At 43.0% G+C, this 16,830-nt stretch overlaps 2 protein-coding genes across 2 annotated transcripts; one reads left to right on the top strand and one right to left on the bottom strand.

The window, feature by feature from the left end:
• Window positions 1–5,078: 5,078 nt before the first annotated feature.
• Window positions 5,079–9,457, top strand: hdc (histidine decarboxylase). The gene is made up of 12 exons (XM_080458561.1): window positions 5,079–5,177; window positions 5,330–5,502; window positions 5,625–5,738; window positions 5,822–5,944; window positions 6,038–6,175; window positions 6,267–6,410; window positions 7,070–7,136; window positions 7,264–7,426; window positions 7,714–7,804; window positions 7,906–8,004; window positions 8,138–8,239; window positions 8,559–9,457. Exons 1-12 carry the CDS (start codon window positions 5,150–5,152, stop codon window positions 9,285–9,287), a joined length of 1,971 nt encoding a protein of 656 aa, XP_080314687.1. The 5' UTR covers window positions 5,079–5,149; the 3' UTR covers window positions 9,288–9,457.
• Window positions 9,458–9,666: 209 nt separating this feature from the next.
• On the bottom strand, window positions 9,667–16,830 carry LOC308106661 (long-chain fatty acid transport protein 2-like). The gene is made up of 10 exons (XM_080458537.1): window positions 16,196–16,830; window positions 12,546–12,755; window positions 12,276–12,434; window positions 11,935–12,059; window positions 11,633–11,827; window positions 11,342–11,432; window positions 11,054–11,252; window positions 10,508–10,605; window positions 10,269–10,399; window positions 9,667–10,185 (listed from the first exon to the last, which is right to left on the bottom strand). The coding sequence occupies exons 1-10, from the start codon at window positions 16,659–16,661 to the stop codon at window positions 10,012–10,014; spliced, it is 1,848 nt and encodes a 615-aa protein (XP_080314663.1). The 5' UTR covers window positions 16,662–16,830; the 3' UTR covers window positions 9,667–10,011.

Genomic DNA, 16,830 nt, shown 5'->3' on the forward strand with positions numbered 1-16,830 from the left:
GGCCTCATGAAAGCTATCCCATGTCAAACACAATGCACAGTAAACATCATGGGGGTGTGAATGGTCCAGGTGCTGCTTCAGCTCTTGTCACAGTGTAAAAGGATCAACAGACACACATGAGCTAATCAACCATTCACATTTTACTGGACGTTTGCTGGTCTTTCCTGAAGTGACCTGTCTTAATCTTGGATTGCAATTGATTTTTGGAAGAGACGTTTAATATTATTTGTCATTTATTTATTACATTTATTATTATTTATTCAGACACAATTAAATGAATAAAGAACCATACATCTTAAATGTATTCTTTTTTTTTCTTCTTCATTTCAAGTTGGAATTCTTTAGCAAGCTTCATTCTTCCTCTATCCAAAGGTTACATAACAATCCATTCACCTATGAGATAAGATGAGAGGTTGCTTTATTAGCCCCACAGTGGGAGAAAGTTCAGACTGAAGTTACACTATGTGTTTTGACCAAGACCCGTAGTCTACGGCGGCGGCACACAACTCCTTGTCGACAATTAATCCTGTTGGTAGAGGTGTCATTTACAATATCTGTTTATGTGTACAATTTTGTAGTTTACCACATTATTTGCTGATCAACAAACTCTTTGGGCCGAGCCAAGGAGCAAATAGATGGAGAGATTGTGTACTTTATGCAAATAATATGTAAAAAGCCATTCGCTGAAAGGTTTCCGTACTTTGATTTTTTTTTTTTTTGGGAAAGAAACTTATATTCCATTTCAGTGGGAAAAGTGTTATTCATCTCCCTTTTTAGCAAGCACATCAAAGTTATGGAGTTTGTTTTGTTGTGGCAATTCTTGAGATGATTAAACCAGTGAACTTTGACCTGTGATGGGTTTGTTGACGTTCTCACACACGTAGTTCGTGCCAAACAAGCAGGGGTTTGGATACATGTTGAGCCCAAAGTGATTTCCTCCCAAAAGCTTTATATTCAGCTCATTCAAGCGAGAAAATATGTCCACAGCAATAACAAAGTCACAAAGTCACACAAAGCTCAGGAAATTTGCCAGATTAAGCCGTTCTGGTGATCTGCATCGGTTCTTTCAAGGAACTTAATGGCCCGACCATGATGAAGTCATATAAAGTTAAAACGCTTTACGACTGGATTCTCATGATTGAGCTGAAATAAAGACTCATGCAGAGCTTCAGGATGATTGATGCAGTCGAGGAAAGTGACATCCTGTTCCTGTTTATGTTTTTCACTTTACCCTGGATTCTTTTTTTTTTTTGTGGGGGTATTTTGTGTATTTAAACCCGCCTCCCTCTGTTGTCTTTGTCAGCTCCTCTGGTCAACATGTCGCTCCTCTTGTCATCTTGTCGCCCGTCTTTCATGATTCCCTGTGGTTTTTTGTGTTCCCTGGACATTTTCTACAATAAACTCTGGTTTTTATGGAACTCTGTGAGTCTGAGCTTGGGTCCATCCGCACACCACCTGACAGAACGAGCCGACCAATCATGGACCCAGCGGACTCAACCAGAAGCAAGAAGCCATTCCCGGCCTGTTCCGGTCCGGCCGGCGTCCCTGTGACCTGTTCCTGTCTTGTTGGTTCCTGTGTGGCCCGGGCTCATCCGGCCTGTCTGCCTCTCCACTGGGGGGCCCAGGATGGCGACAGCTACCTCCCTGCTTCTCCAGGAGGAGAAGAATTCTTTCGGGCCCGGGCAGGATCCACAGCAGTCTTGAGAGCGGTCGAGATCCCCAGGTGGACTTGATGGTGGGCTCGCCTGACACCGGAGGTCAGGGGCCAATGTCTCCCCGGCTGGCCTTCCCCTAGTCCTCATGAGCAGCTGGTTCCTGGTTCCTGCCCCCCCCCCCCCCCCCCCCCCCCCCCCCCCCCCCACCATGTTCCTGTGGTTCCCCAAGTTCCTTAGGGTCCTGTGTCCCTCCTCCAATTCCATAGGTTCCTTTGTCCCACCCCCCAGTTCCCTAGGTTGCTGTGTTCCCCTGAGTTCCCTGGGTTCCTGTCCCGTCAGTTCCAGTCCTGTCAGTTCCGAGTTCCCTTTGGCACAAGTGCCTTCTGTTCTGAGTCCCTGTTGCCCCCAGGTCCAGAGTTCCCCAGCTTCCTCGTTCACCCCCAGGTCTCTTGTCTTTGGTCTGTCAGGTGCCAGCCCTTGAAGGGGGAGTACTGTCAAGTCTTTGTGTCTGCCCCTGTGTGTCTCACCTCAAGTTTCCTATTGATCTTCTCACTCTGTGTGCTCCCATCATTATGACACTTTCCCTGTGTATTTAAACCCCTCTGTTGTCTTTGTCGGCTCGTCTTGGCAACATGTCACTCCTCTTGGCAACATGTCACTCCTCTTGTCAACATGTCGCTCCACTTGGCAACATGTCGCTCCTCTTGCCAACATGTCGCTCCACTTGGCAACATGTCACTCCTCTTGTCAACATGTCGCTCCACTTGTCAACATGTCGCTCCACTTGGCAACATGTCGCTCCTCTTGTCAACATGTCACTCCTCTTGTCAACATGTCGCTCCACTTGGCAACATGTCGCTCCTCTTGTCAACATGTCGCTCCTCTTGTCAACATGTCCCTCCTCTTGTCAACATGTCCCTCCTCTTGTCAACATGTCCCTCCTCTTGTCAACATGTCGCTCCTCTTGTCAACATGTCGCTCCTCTTGTCATCTTGCTGCCCGTCGTTCCTGATTCCCTGTGGTTTTGTGTTTCCTGGACATTTTCTACAATAAACTGTGGTTTTTATTTATTTTTCATTTTCATTTATTTAAAAGGGGCAATGTACAATTTGAAAATGAATGTTGCCATTTGATGTATCGTACCAGATTTAGCCGGAGGCTAATTCGCATCTGCAGTCCCGTGGCAAGTAAAAGACAATTCATACACAAAGACATTCACAGGACAATGTTTAACACACCCCCGGCTAGCTGAGTTGGTAGAGCATGAGAGTCGCAATCTCAAGGTAGAGGGTTCATGTCCCACGCCGGGCGCCACCTTCCCGTGGTGAGCCCACGGGAAGGTTCTTAATCGGTGCAATGTGATCTGGGTGACAGTGCTCAGACTGCCATCCCAGTGACCCGGAAACGGATAAGTGGGAGAAAATGGATGGATATTTAACACACAGAGATGCATACCAAGCTCCTCTAATTGGAGCTTGAGGTCTTTAGAATGATGGTTTACTCTTCCATTGAGGTGATTGATATTTTTTCCAAATTTCTTTACTATTACCTTTTGCCTCATTTAGTAGTTTAAGGTAGAACTGTGATTTTGATATTTTCATTTCTTTAGTAGCTTTATTCCTACAGCTTGTATACATCAGCCAATCTGTATCTCGTTTAGTTTTTGGAGCCTTTTTTAGGGCTGCGTCCCTCTTTTTCATTTGTTGCCAAAGATTATTGTTAAACCATGGCAAATTGGGTTTAGAACCTCGTTTTTTCAATTTTACAGAGAAATTTTCTATGAGAGACTTGAGTTTGGCAGTAAATGATTGAGAGGCTACTTCCACATTCTCAGAATATAATATCCCAATTTGTGTTATTTAATTCATGATCCACTAAAATTTTATTACTTGAAGGTATAAAATAGAAGTAATTATTTTGATGTGACCTGTTTTTGAATCTCATTTTAGTAAATTTTCTTGCAATCAGAGTTAAATAATGATTTGACAAGCCAGTTAAACCGTTATAACATTTTGTTATTTTTTAAGGTTTGTTGGTAAACATAAGATCAAATTTGTGTTGTAGATTTTTTAGCAATCCTGGTTGGGCCATTAACAAGTTCTCTGGAGTATATTTATCAGTGATGGCTTTAAGTTTTTTCCTTTCCTCCTTGTCTTCCCAGTTAAGGTTGAAGTCACCCATTAGAATGACCTCTTTGTTGTTGCATCCTCTTAAGATACCTATAAGTTCACTTGCAGTTGGTGGTCTATAAAGTCTAATAATAAAAAACTGCAAAAACTTGGGACAGGATTAGTTTCACAGTGACATATTCTAGGTTGCCCACAGTTTTAAATTGGACATGTTCACATTTAAAGCCCCGTTTTACATGGATCAACACCCCAACCCCTTGTCCCTGGGGCCTGTCTCGTCTGAAATGCTGATATACAGGAAATGTAAAGATGTGCTCCGGGGTCGACTGTTTTAGCCAGGTTTACGAAGTACATAGAAAGTCCAGATTTAAGTTTGTTATTAGATGCTTCAGCTGATCAGCTTTTGATACAAGGCTTCTGATGGTCAAGTGACCGCCGAAGAGTCCCTTTGGCAGCAGAGGCGGAGGTCCAGGCAGCGAAGGTGGAGGCCCAGGCAGCAGAGATAAAAACCCAGTTAGCAGAGGTGGAGGCCCAGCCAGCAGAGGTGGTGGTCCAGCAAGCAGAGATGAAAGCCCAGTTGGCCGTGGAATTAGCCCAGTTTGCAGAGGTGTTTGCCCAGCTAGTAGAAGTGGAGGCCGAGCTGGTAGTGGTGTTAGCCCCACTAGCGGAGTTGGAGGCCCAGTTTGCACTGGAGGTGATCCAGCCAGCTGTGTGGCTAATCCATTTAAAGGTTGAGACCCAGGATTTCGTTCACCATCACCAGCCCAGAGAAGTATCAGCAAACGATTAAAGACATCCAGGAGAGGTCTACCTGTGACAGCCTGTTCCTGTTTACCTGGGGGTGACCTGGCATGGCCATAGTCCAGTACTCTTGAGAAGAGCATGTGCTGAATCCATCTGGCTGGACACTAGGTTTGATTGCCCCTATTTCTTGGACATGTTGAACTCAACAGAAGATAGAGAGTTATTCATACGATAGAGCAAGGCGTTGATAGCACAATCCATGATCTTTTTTGCTCTTTGGATGACTTCTTCAGCAAACCCACAGGACCAGCCACACTGTGTGTCTGCACCTCGGCAGCCATCTTTCCTTTCATCATATCCAACTCCGAGTTTGTGCTTGGGTCCATCTGCACACCACCTGACAGTATAGACATGTAATTCACCATCACAGGGGAAAGGTAAATGTTTAGAACAAATGTAAAAGTGTTGTTTGATCAGGTTAATGCGTCATCTCGTATCTGGGGCGTGTTCTTTACAATGAGCTCTATTTAGTTCTGTGATCTCTGCTGTGGGGCTCACAAAGCAGCACTGCAGGACCTGTTACACACCTAGAATTATCTGGAGGAGGTTTCATCTCTCAACATGCAGGCAGAGGAATACAATCGCAGAGGTAACCATGGGATCTTTTCAAGTTACCCATTTTTTTATAAAAAAATTTTTTTACCGTTTCATGTGACGTTTAATGCAATTGAAATTAGTTTGGTAATGTACATAAATGAATAGATGTTATTTCCAGCCATAATAGTGCGTGTTGTTGATTAGGTAAGGAGCTGGTGGACTACATCACAAAGTACCTGGGCTCCATCAGGGAGAGGAGGGTCATTCCAGATGTAAAGCCAGGCTACATGAAGGAGCTTCTTCCTGACAGTGCGCCGATGGAGCCGGAGGGCTGGGAGAACATCTTCGATGACATAGAGAGAGTCATCATGCCAGGAGTAAGTTCATACTATTTCCTGTGCAATTTCAAATTGTGCTTTCTAATTCTATTGAATAAGAATGCTTTTTTTTTTTTTTTTAATGGATAGGAAGCCATGAACACGTAATTTTTTTTGCCCAGGTGGTTCACTGGCAGAGTCCTCACATGCATGCATATTACCCGAGTCTGACTTCATGGCCCTCTATGCTCGGGGACATGCTGGCTGATGCTATAAATTGTGTTGGATTCACTTGGGTAAGACAGACACCCCCCCCCCCCCCCCCCCCCCCAATATTTCTGCGGATATGATTATTATGCTGCATTGTGGTTTTCAACAGGCTTCCAGCCCAGCGTGTACAGAGCTGGAAATGAATGTGATGGACTGGTTGTGTAAAGCACTGGGACTCCCTTCTTTCTTCCTGCATCATCATCCCGACAGCAGAGGTGGAGGGATACTGCAGGTTTGCAAATCGTTTTAGTTTTAAATCTTTTCACTGTGCTATTATCCCCTGTTGAAGAAGCTTATTATATTTCCGTTTTAACCTGACAACCAGTCTACGGTCAGCGAGAGCACGCTGGTCGCTCTGCTGGCGGCCCGGAAAGATAAAATTCTGCAGCTGAAAGCCGAACTCGACCAGGACATGGATGACTCCGTCTTGAATTCAAGACTTGTGGCCTACGCCTCTGATCAAGTCAGGCCCATCACTTCTTGTGCTGTCTACTTTATGTGGGTTTGACAAACTAAACTGAGAGGAGCAATTTGTTGCGTCACGGCTTTTACAGGCTCACTCCTCAGTTGAGAAGGCAGGGCTGATCTCGTTGGTGAAGATCAGGTTTCTTCCCTCTGATGAGCATTGGTCTCTGAGAGGAGACACTTTGAGACAAGCCATACGAGAAGACCGAAAGAGGGGACTGGTTCCTTTTCTGGTATGTATTTCACATTTCAAAGTGGGTGGACGGCATGGAGCAGTGGGGAGTGACGCTGATGTCTGCAAATCTCAAATGTTTGCATACGAGAGATGAAATGGCCATGTCCTTTTTGAAAGTGAGAGCGACTGCAGAGGCACTGAGTGATATGAAACACTCCTCATTGCAGCATTGTTAAATGATTACAGCTGCACGGTTCATCAGTAATGACATCCTTTTAGACAATCAGTACCAAAACACATATTACAACGAGCATCATTACTCCTTACATTTTCAAATAACGTTTGCTTTCAGAATGTGGTTTGCTGGCTGCTGCGGGTTACCAGGTGGTGACTGTCACTGGTCTTCATCATGTTTCGATGAGATGCAGAGCAATTCATTTTCTCATATGAGTTCATTCGGAAATGAAAAGTAATTTGTTATTGTTTAGGGAAAATGTGATTGGACCAAAGAATGTTGTAAGAAATGATGAATCTTGTCATATTGAGATGACAGACAGATCTAGAAGCAGCACAACAGTGAAATGCTCTGTCTCACACTAATGTCCATTTCATATGCATGGGACATGATCAAAGTGAGATATGTGAAAATATCACAATATTTCATGATTTGTACTCAGTGTTGTATTCCATCTGAGATTTTGTTTCCTTCCTCTTCAGCTTTGTTCAACTTTGGGAACAACGGGAGTGTGTGCTTTCGACAAGCTGTCTGAACTGGGACCCGTGTGTGCGTCATGGAAGCTTTGATGTCAAATATCTTGTTATCTTTAACACTGTGAACCTCAATGTTGTCTTCTACACCTGACACAAAGAGCGAGCTAAAAATCTAACCTTTTATGTGTACCTGTTCACAGGTGAAGAAGAGGGACTGTGGCTCCATGTTGACGCTGCGTACGCAGGCTCAGCTTATTTCTGCCCGGAGCTCCGCTGGTCCCTGCAGGGCATTGAATTTTCAGACTCTTTTGTTTTTAATCCTTCCAAGTGGATGATGGTGCATTTTGACTGCACAGCTTTCTGGTGAGTCAGACTAGATCAGCTTTATTCTACCTCAGCCACCCAAAATGTTCACTGAGTATCAAAAGGAAATCACAATCAATCACCTTAAATTACGTGAACACACTTCTAGAGGGACTTATGAAACGAACGACACTGCTTGAATGAAAAGGGGGGCCTGAAACACATTTTTCTAAATTCTGAAAACCTATTATGTTTGGAATTGAAGGTGCATTTAAAAACAATTCATCAAATGCCAACGTAAGAAATGAGTTTTTGGATGTAAATCCGCTTTACTTTGGTTTTCTCAGGGTAAAGGATAAATATAAACTTCAACAGACTTTCAGTGTGGATCCCATTTACCTCAGACATGAAAACTCACAGGCAGCCACTGACTTCATGGTAAGATCCCATCATCATCCTCATCCTCATTCTCAAGTCAATAATTAAATTTTACTGCTGACTCGTTTATTGTAGTAACACGCCTGTTTTCTGTTGTTCAGCACTGGCAAATTCCCCTCAGTCGGCGTTTCCGGTCTCTGAAACTCTGGTTTGTCATGCGCGCCTTTGGCCTGAAAAACCTGCAGGCTCATATCCGACATGTAGGAGAAATCTACTTTTATTCTCTCCTTTGGTTATCCTCTATCAACTGCTGTCCAACAACATGTGTATAGCGTGGTCTTTCTTTTAAGCTTTATACTTATTGTTTCTTCTTCTTTTCTTTTTTTTCTTCAGGGGATTGAGATGGCAAAGCTCCTGGAGTCTCACATAAAGAGAGACCTCAATTTTGAGGTTCCTGCAGAGAGTCACCTGGGCCTGGTTGTCTTCTGTCTGAAAGTATGTTGCATGATTTTGCACCAATAAAATGTCTGTATTCATCCCATTCCCCATGTAAATGAAGCAACCAGCCTTTTGCTGGCTAATTATTAGTGAGACGAACATAAGTCCCCGTCACACTTCGTCCAAAGGTAATTTTCCTGAATGAGGTCAACTTTTATCAAACGTAGGCAAAGGGCTGAGTTATATTTAATATTTATGCTCGCTAAAGACTCAAGGCCACTGAAATTGTTGTTTTGGTTTTTTTTTGCTTGGAAGCCATGCAGCTTTCCAGGCCTGTCATATTAAATAATGTTTTATGTCATTTTTCCTACTGTAGGCAGGAAATGCTTCAACCCAGGAGCTCTTGAGGAGACTGACCCGGTCAGGCACCGTGTACCTGATTCCTGCAGAAATCCACACCAAACGCATCATCCGATTTACAGTGACCTCGCAGTTTACAACTGCTGATGACATTCTCAAGGACTGGAGCTTCATCTCTAAAACAGCTGCTGCTCTTCTGGCCGAGACGGAGGGTTTGAACTCTGAGGAGCTAAAACTAGGGGAAGATAAAGTGATAGGAGCTGAGGAAACCCTGAACTCAGACTCCAGGTCAGATGAGAAGGAGGACACTGTGGCCAGTTTGGACAAGGTTCAAATGGACCTATGGATTGACAAAGCCTGGAATCCATCCAGGAGGCCGATGCGCTCTCTCAGCTGCAACAGTGATCCTCTGCCTCACAACTACTTCTCTCCACGGTCCGACTACGACTTCAAGAAGAGTTCCAGTCTCAGAGAGACTGCTGGAGGTCTCCCCACGTCTCAGGTGACAGGAATTTCTCCCAAGGCGAAGAAAACTGAGATTCCTTCCAATCTGCTGGGAAAACAGGTCCTGAAAAAGTTCTACAGCGTGCCAAGCTTCTGCAATCAGTGCTGCGCTCTGGCGGCTCAGAAACACTTCTCCTCCACCTGCCGAAGAATGAACTGTATGTGTCCTTCTCCTGGAGCCAATGCTGCTCCCTCTCCCACTCCAGTGGAAAATGCAGCCGCCCCTAAACTCCTGCAGTGATCCTGAAAGCAATCGCCACACAGCTCCGTGGATCGGCGAGAGCTGTGTGCCAGAACCGTCAGCTCTTGATGAATCAATGATATTTGATTTTGTGCTCTTAAAACTGTATTCTTTTATTTTTGTCAAATAATCAAAATGCTAAATAAATGAGACTATTGGCTAAAACGTTTAAATTTTCTGGTTTTATTAAAATTCAAGCAATTGAAAAGTTTTTAAGAAAGGAAAAAAAAAAGGAAAAAAAAGAAAAAAGAGAAAAAAATTCAAGCAATTATTTCAGGATTATTTCTCAGCATTCTGCATCTCCGTCAGGAGAATTTCTTGGTAAAAAAAAAAAAAAAAAATACCTCAAGGAGACACAATACACAGAAATCAGACTGAGAGGATTTGAAAAGTTTAAGACAATTTTATTACATTTTATTCATCTTGCAGGAAGAGACAATTTCCCAGTATAACCTGTCCAGGAGTTTGTCTAACAATGAAGTCACAGAATGCTTTCTTAAAAGCTGAATTGTTTTGAGAAAGATCCACGTTCTTCCTGCACTCCAGACAAGGATACAAAAAGTGGCACATAGGTTCCAAAAGTGCTGACACAGGCAATCCTTGAAACACAGACTGTGAACTTGCACATCATAGTTAATGAGACACAAACAAGACGTTCCATAACAATCTTTAATCTCAATCTGCCAAAACCATTTGACAATCCAGCAATAATCATGTAACTCGTTCAGAGCCTGAGTGATCCCACTGTGATGGAGTTGAAGATCTCCTGAGTCATGGGTACGTATCCCTGACTGTCCTGTAAGAAGAATAATGGACGTTTGATGACTGCAGGGTCGAAGCCCTCCACTGCCAGCTGCAACTTCATTGGTTTGTATGTCCCGGTCACTGCCAGTTCATCCTGAGGACAAAGAAATGGTTGTTTCATGATTAATCATGGTAGATTACTTGGGCAATGTTTACACTCAACACGATTTTTCTTACCTGTATGCGAATGAAGCGTGGTCTTGCATAGCTCGGCAGGTAGTTTTTGACGTACTGATATGTAGCCTTTCCATCAAAGTCTGTCTTTTCTTTCAGCTTCAACGCTGCCATTCCAATTCTGCCTTCGTGACCTAGGTTAAAAAAAAAAGAACTGGATTACATGGAAGTCCAAGAGTTTGTTTTTTTTAGTACAAATCAAAGTCAAACAACTTGTAAGTTGTAATAAATGGAAGAACCACCTGGCACTTTCACACCATAGACATGAGCCTCCTCCACAAAGTCCAGAGTGACCAAATGGTCAGCCACCTCCGTGGTTGCCACATTTTCTCCTTTCCACCTGTATTAGATCAGAAAACACAACGTAAATAACTTAACGGCAGTGTTTTGTCCACGCAATGGATCATTTATTAGACAAGAATCAAATTAATCTTTCAACTATTCAACCATGCATGGCAGTGTCTGCAAACACTAAAATCAGAAACTATACACAAATTATAGGTAATTAATGTTATTTTTAATCAAAAGTATTGTTTTTCTTGCATCTTAAATAAATTTTCCAAGTGATGGAATCAGTTGTATTTTTCAAAACTAAAGTAAATGCAGCCAGGATTATTTTTCAATAACAGCATTAGAAAGTATTTGAGCAACATCCACACACAAAGTTACAAGCATTTGATCAAGCGAGGCTGTGTGACGCAATCAATATGGTTATCTAATCGACAAAATGTTTTTTTCAGCACGCTTGTGTTCAATGTTTGCCTGCTTGCAAAAGTTCATGCACTGACCTGAAAGTGTCTCCAATGCGATCCTGGAAGTATACGAATCCCTCCTTGTCGATCCGGAGCAGGTCGCCACTGTTAAAGTGCACGTCTCCCTTCGCAAACACGTCCCGCAGCTTCTTCTTCTCCGTCTGCTGCTTATTTTTGGCATAGCCGGTGAACTGCGATCTCGCTGAGATCTTCCCTACAAGCAAACCCGTCTCTCCTACGAGTCAAAGCAACCGACACCACTAAGTTTTAGCAGGAGCGTCAAGTTCAGGACGGGACCTGAAATTGTGGAGGGGACCGGCTCACCCACTGGGACTTCAATGCAAAACCCTTTGGAGTCTCTGACTGGTTCCTCTTTCTCAGTGTCATACCTGATGAGGGCATATGGAGTAGCGGTCTGCAAAACAATTTAGGAAAAAGTCGAGGACATTACTTTTCCTCACATGTAATTCACTGGGATTGGCCCCAGCGCCTCACAACCATGAACAAGATACATCAGTATTGAACATTTGAAACTCATCAATCATCTGTTGTAATGTTGCGAAATTGCTTGAGAAAACTCGACAGATGTTAAAAGTCATTTTATCCTCCTCTTACTTTGTGGAGAACATGCACCCTGCCGATGGCCCCGACTTTTCCGACGTAGTTGATAAAGCCAACGTTTGCTTCCGTCGCTCCATAGCATTCACAGATACGAATGTCCCCAAATCTCTGCAAGAATTCGGTCCACGTGTCTGTCCTGATGCCGTTCCCCACAGCCAGCCGAACTTTATGATCCCTGTCATTGTCTCTCTTTAACAGAGGTAAAATAACACGCGACATTGTGTTGAAGATGAGCTGCTGACAAACGTATAGTGACAAATATATTGATAGAAATATGACTTTACACTGATTTTTACCTGCGGTGTGTTACAGAGATAGCGCATGATCTCTCCAATGTATTGAATGACAGTCACATTGTGCTTTCTGCAATCGTCCCAGAAGTTGGAGGCAGAGAATTTACGTCTCAAAACTACAGTGAGGCCTAGAAATAAAGGGACAGATGTTTCAGCAAGTACACCTGTTGGCAGCAACAGCTCAGGAAGTGTTGTGAACTTTGAACATTGACCTTGAGGACGTTTAAACACAAACAACGCAGCCTGTTCTTTGAGGTCATATACTTGTTACTTTAACCTTTCATAAACTCTGGGTTATCGCCAGGATACATTTGGGCTTTCAGTTGTGGCTTTTCATGTATTACCACTGTTTATGGCTCCAGTGAGTCCCATCAGAAAACCAGCAGTGTGGTAGAGTGGCAGGTAAATGTAAATGACATCATCTGAGCGTACACCAGCAATACATAGAAGAAAGGTTGCCATCCACATCCTCTCATGGGTAATTACAGCTGCCTTGGGTAGACCTGAAAGGAAAGAGAAGCCATTAGAGACATATGTTGCAGGATAATGTTGACTTCTGACGCTCAATCCTCTTTATGAGCAAATTACGAAGACAGACAAACACGTCAGATTACCTGTGGTTCCAGAGGTGTAGATGTACAATGCAGGACTCTTAATAGTCAGATTTTCCCTCAGCTGAGGGGAAAGCGGTTGATCTGAGGCGTTCTTGATTTTGTCAGAGAGGCTTTCAATGCCCTCCACATCGCAGCGTTCAGTGAGGATAAACACTCGGATTCCCTTCTCCTTTAAAGTGGGCAGCACGTCCTCCACGGCTCCTTGCATGTCTGAGAGGGAGACATCAGAAAACTGGTCAGACCTTAATGGAGGTCAGAGCAATGGCCATAAACTGGGATGTGAAGGACGAGTAGGACAGAGCCAAATAAAAGACAACTTAAAAAAAGTAAAAGTGCTCCTTTCTGTAGACGAAAAACATTTAAAGTTTAACTACAGTTCCTTGTAAGAATCAATAATATACTTAAAACATGGAACTCAATATTATTTAGGGTGATGACCTTGTGGTGGGCTAATTGTGGTTTCTAATAATAAATGTACAATACTGAGACACTTTTTTTTTAATTGTGTTTTCATGGCCTATTTTCACTGAGCAAAAACGATTAAGAAATGTCTCCTTAGAGTTTTTCACACTGTGTTTCTATTTGAATAGTGATCTCATTATTCTTGCAGAACTGGAGGATGGATGTTTTTTCATTTTAACAACAGACAAGTGGTCTAATTTCGGCCTGTATATAAACTTTCTTGCACAATTTGACACTTTTATTTATTTCATTCATTTCCATAATTTGCATATTTTATTGTGTATAATTTTGCTCGTGAAGAATAAAGGTCTTGACTTGACGATCTTGTACACAGCTTTATACAAATCGGTATCACAACGAGGCTCCAAATGACATTGGGCAAACCAGAGTAAACCCTGGACTGGTTGCCAGTCCATCAGAGCGCAAACCCCCAATGGCAATTTTAAAGTTGCTGATTAACCTCAAGTACATGTTGCAGAACTGTTAGAAATCAGAAAACTTTATTGTCATTGCTATAAAACAAGGAAACATTGTCGGTGTACAGGCAAACAAAGCAAACTCCAAAACAGAAAGCGACCCGAGCTTGGACTCAAACCAGGGACCCAGCACTCTCACCTCACAGTGAAAATATCCAGGGTTCGAGTCAGGGCTTCGGGTCTTTCTGCAAAAAGTTTGCATTTGAAGAGTTTATTCTGGTTTTCTCCTAAAAGTCCATAAACATGCCTTTCAGCTAAATTTTTGACTCGCCCACGGGTGGTAAAGGTTTCATCCTGTGATGGACTACATGGTATTTCATAAAACTGCGGTCGTTAAGGTGTTTCAACATACTGAACGCCAGCATAATTCGCGGTCAAAGTAAATGCCTGTCATGGGAAATGAAGCATGAAGACGCAACCCAACAGGGACAGAATAGAACACAGGGGGGGGGGGTCACTTACCAAACCAGTGATTCCTGACTGAGGGGGCGAGAATGGAATCATAGATAGTCTTAAATATCTAATCAATGTATGTGGCAATACTATTATTAATTCCGTATCACAAAGTTCCCGTCTGTTCGTTTTGTTTTAAAAGTTAAAACAAAAGTTAAAAGTTTTAAAATATCAACCCCCCCCCCCCCCCCCCCCCCCCCCAAAAAAAAACAAAGTTACTGATATTGATGACGGTACCCCCCAAATGTATTCCTTTTGCCATTCTGATGACGTGCGTGAAATTTCAGGTTAATATCTTCAGATTTCGAGGTGGCTCATCACTCATGAAGTTTTATCTATTTTCACATAATCCGCCCATTTCGTGAGCAGAAAGTTTCCAATTCCCGACAAATGTCGTAAACACACTGTATGACTCAGAATTCGTAGCAATTTGATTGCAATAGTATGCAAGAGTAAGACAATTCATTTAATATAATATAGGAGTTTTGTACACTGAACTGAACAATCTGCTATGTATTTCCTAAGTAAGCTTTTATTGTTAAGCTGCCCCATTAGAAAATTGAAGTTTTTTGCAATAAAAGCTGTCTTCTTTGTTTTTTCCCCTTTAAAAGACTTCACCCAAAATATGGGAAAATTTCAAAGGTTAAAGACCCATGACCTACCTCTTAATATTATTCAACTGAAAAAATATTTTGGGATGTCAGTTGAATGGTAGAAGGAATAGAATTTTGGGTTACCAACAATGATCTATTGAGTTTGATTTGTTTGGCCCATTTGTTTGCTGATGGGCATGTTGGAAAAAAAAATGAAAAATGATGCCCCCCCCCCCCCCCCCCCCCCCGCAAACAAAACAATTTAAAATGGAAATTGAAAAAGGACTACTAGGAAAGTTATGGCTTCATAGAAGCAATGGACTAAATTACAGCTGAATCCATCTCTGTGAAACCGTTCACCATTCATTGATCCAACATGCAATAAAGAAAGTGTTCTTCACATAAAATGTATTATGAAGTTACTTCAGTTTTTTAATAGTAAAGGCTATGGTGGGAGTGGGGTCACCTAACTTTACGACAGTAAAAAAATAGGTCCTACAAGAAAAACATACATGCATTTGTTTGTCTGATTTAACACTTCAAACAGCAAGGGGTGGGGGCGTAATGCAGTGTGCAGAAACAACATAAGCAGCAGGGAAAATATCCAGTCCCTTGAGGTATTACGCATATGGCTGTGGCTCGGTTGGTAGACCGGGTCATCTCTCAATCGGAAGGTTGCAGGTTTGATTCCACATGTCCACGTTTGTCTTGATCAAAGGCACTGAACCAAGACACAGCCACTCTCAAATGGATGGACTGAGCGTCTTGCATGGCTGCCGCCTCTACTGGTGTATGATTGTGATCGTCTTTCTACTCTAAACCATCCATCCCCTATGCCACTATATGTTCGGGGTTGCTGGAGCCAATCCCAGCTGTCTCCGGGTCGCCAGTCTATCACAGGGCAAAACACACAGAGACCGAAAACGACACACACATTCACACCGAGGGGCAATTTAGGGTCACCAATTAATCTCACATGCATATTTTTGGATTGTGGGAGGAACCATGAGTACCCGGAGGAAACCTGCACGCACAAGGCCCCCGTTGGTATTTGAACCCAAAACAAACCGTCTCACCGTGAGGCGAGAACACTAAGCACTGCACCACCTCCCTTCATCGGACCTATACATAATATATCCGGATGCATATGGCGGTGGCTCGGTTGGTCTCAATCCAAAGTTTTCAGGTTTGATTCCCTATCTGTCCACATGCCAAAGTGTCCTTGAGCAAGACACTGAACCCCAAAACTGCTAACAATGGATGAATTGAGCACCTCAAATTGCAGCCGCCTAAATTAGTTTGTGAATATGTGTGTGAATGGGTGAATGTGATGAACAATTTAAAGCACTTTGGAGACTGATCAGGCGGTGGTAAGTGCAATCCATTTAGCAAACATATAAGGTACAAATACAAAAAAAAAAATTTCTACTATGATATATATGATCTATAAAATAAAATAAAATAAAATAAAATAAAATAAAATAAAATTTAATAAAATTTAATAAAATTTAATAAAATTTAATAAAATTAAATTAAATAAAATTAAATTAAATTAAATTAAATTAAATTAAATTAAATTAAATTAAATTAAATTAAACTGACCCAGTTTGTGAGGAACTGAATTGTGTCAGTGATGTGTCACTTTTGGGCACAACACGGGACTCACCCGCCCCCGCCACCAGGACTTTGGCGTCGCAGCAGGAGAAGCAGTGCAGCAGGGACTTGGACCGGAGGTTACAGTTGATGAGGGCGGCGGTGCATCCCAGCTTGGCCGCGGCCAGCCAGAGCCAGACGAACAGGGGCTCGTTCCCCAGCAGCAGGGCCACCGTGTTGCCCTTCTGCAGGCAGCCGGACAGCGCCCGGGCCACCTTGTTGCTCTCTCTGTCGGCCTGGCTGTACGTGAAGGAGCTCCCTTCAAACACCAGGAACTTCTTCTGAGGCTGGCTCGCAACTTTGTCCAGAAAACAGTCCAAGACACCGTAGAACTTCTTTTGGATTTTGCTCAGACGTACGCCGATGCGAAGCGCGGCGATTGCGTAATTCAGATCCTGTAAAAAATAAGGGTTTCTCAAGTAAAGCATGAGAGGCAAGACTGCCAAAAGGGTGAACAAAATAATCATCAGTGCAGCCATTGTTTTGTCGGAGGCTCGTCTCTCGGTGCAGCCGCTGGTCTTAGTTCTAAAACATCCAGGTTTGTGTTAAAGTGCCCAACCTTGAACTTTGAACCACTTTTTTTTTTTTCTTTCATTGTCGGAGCATCAACAAGTTGTTGATGCTCCACCTCTGTCCCGAGTCCCGACC

The sequence above is a fragment of the Lipophrys pholis genome (assembly GCF_963383615.2).
Source record: "Lipophrys pholis genome assembly, chromosome: 2".
NCBI classification, from domain to species: Eukaryota; Metazoa; Chordata; class Actinopteri; order Blenniiformes; family Blenniidae; genus Lipophrys; species Lipophrys pholis.

Bases quoted from the DNA above. Each gene is read 5' to 3' on its own strand.
- hdc (XM_080458561.1), top strand. From the start codon at position 5,150: ATGCAGGCAGAGGAATACAATCGCAGAG. The intron at 5,503-5,624 runs GTAAGTTCATAC...TTTTTTGCCCAG, and splicing joins AGAGAGTCATCATGCCAGGA to GTGGTTCACTGGCAGAGTCC. The intron at 5,945-6,037 runs GTTTGCAAATCG...CCTGACAACCAG, and splicing joins GAGGTGGAGGGATACTGCAG to TCTACGGTCAGCGAGAGCAC.
- LOC308106661 (XM_080458537.1), bottom strand. From the start codon at position 16,661: ATGGCTGCACTGATGATTATTTTGTTCACCCTTTTGGCAGTCTTGCCT. The intron at 12,060-12,275 runs GTAATACATGAA...CTTTATTTCTAG, and splicing joins CACTGGAGCCATAAACAGTG to GCCTCACTGTAGTTTTGAGA. The intron at 11,828-11,934 runs GTAAAAATCAGT...CCTCTGTTAAAG, and splicing joins ATCTCTGTAACACACCGCAG to AGAGACAATGACAGGGATCA.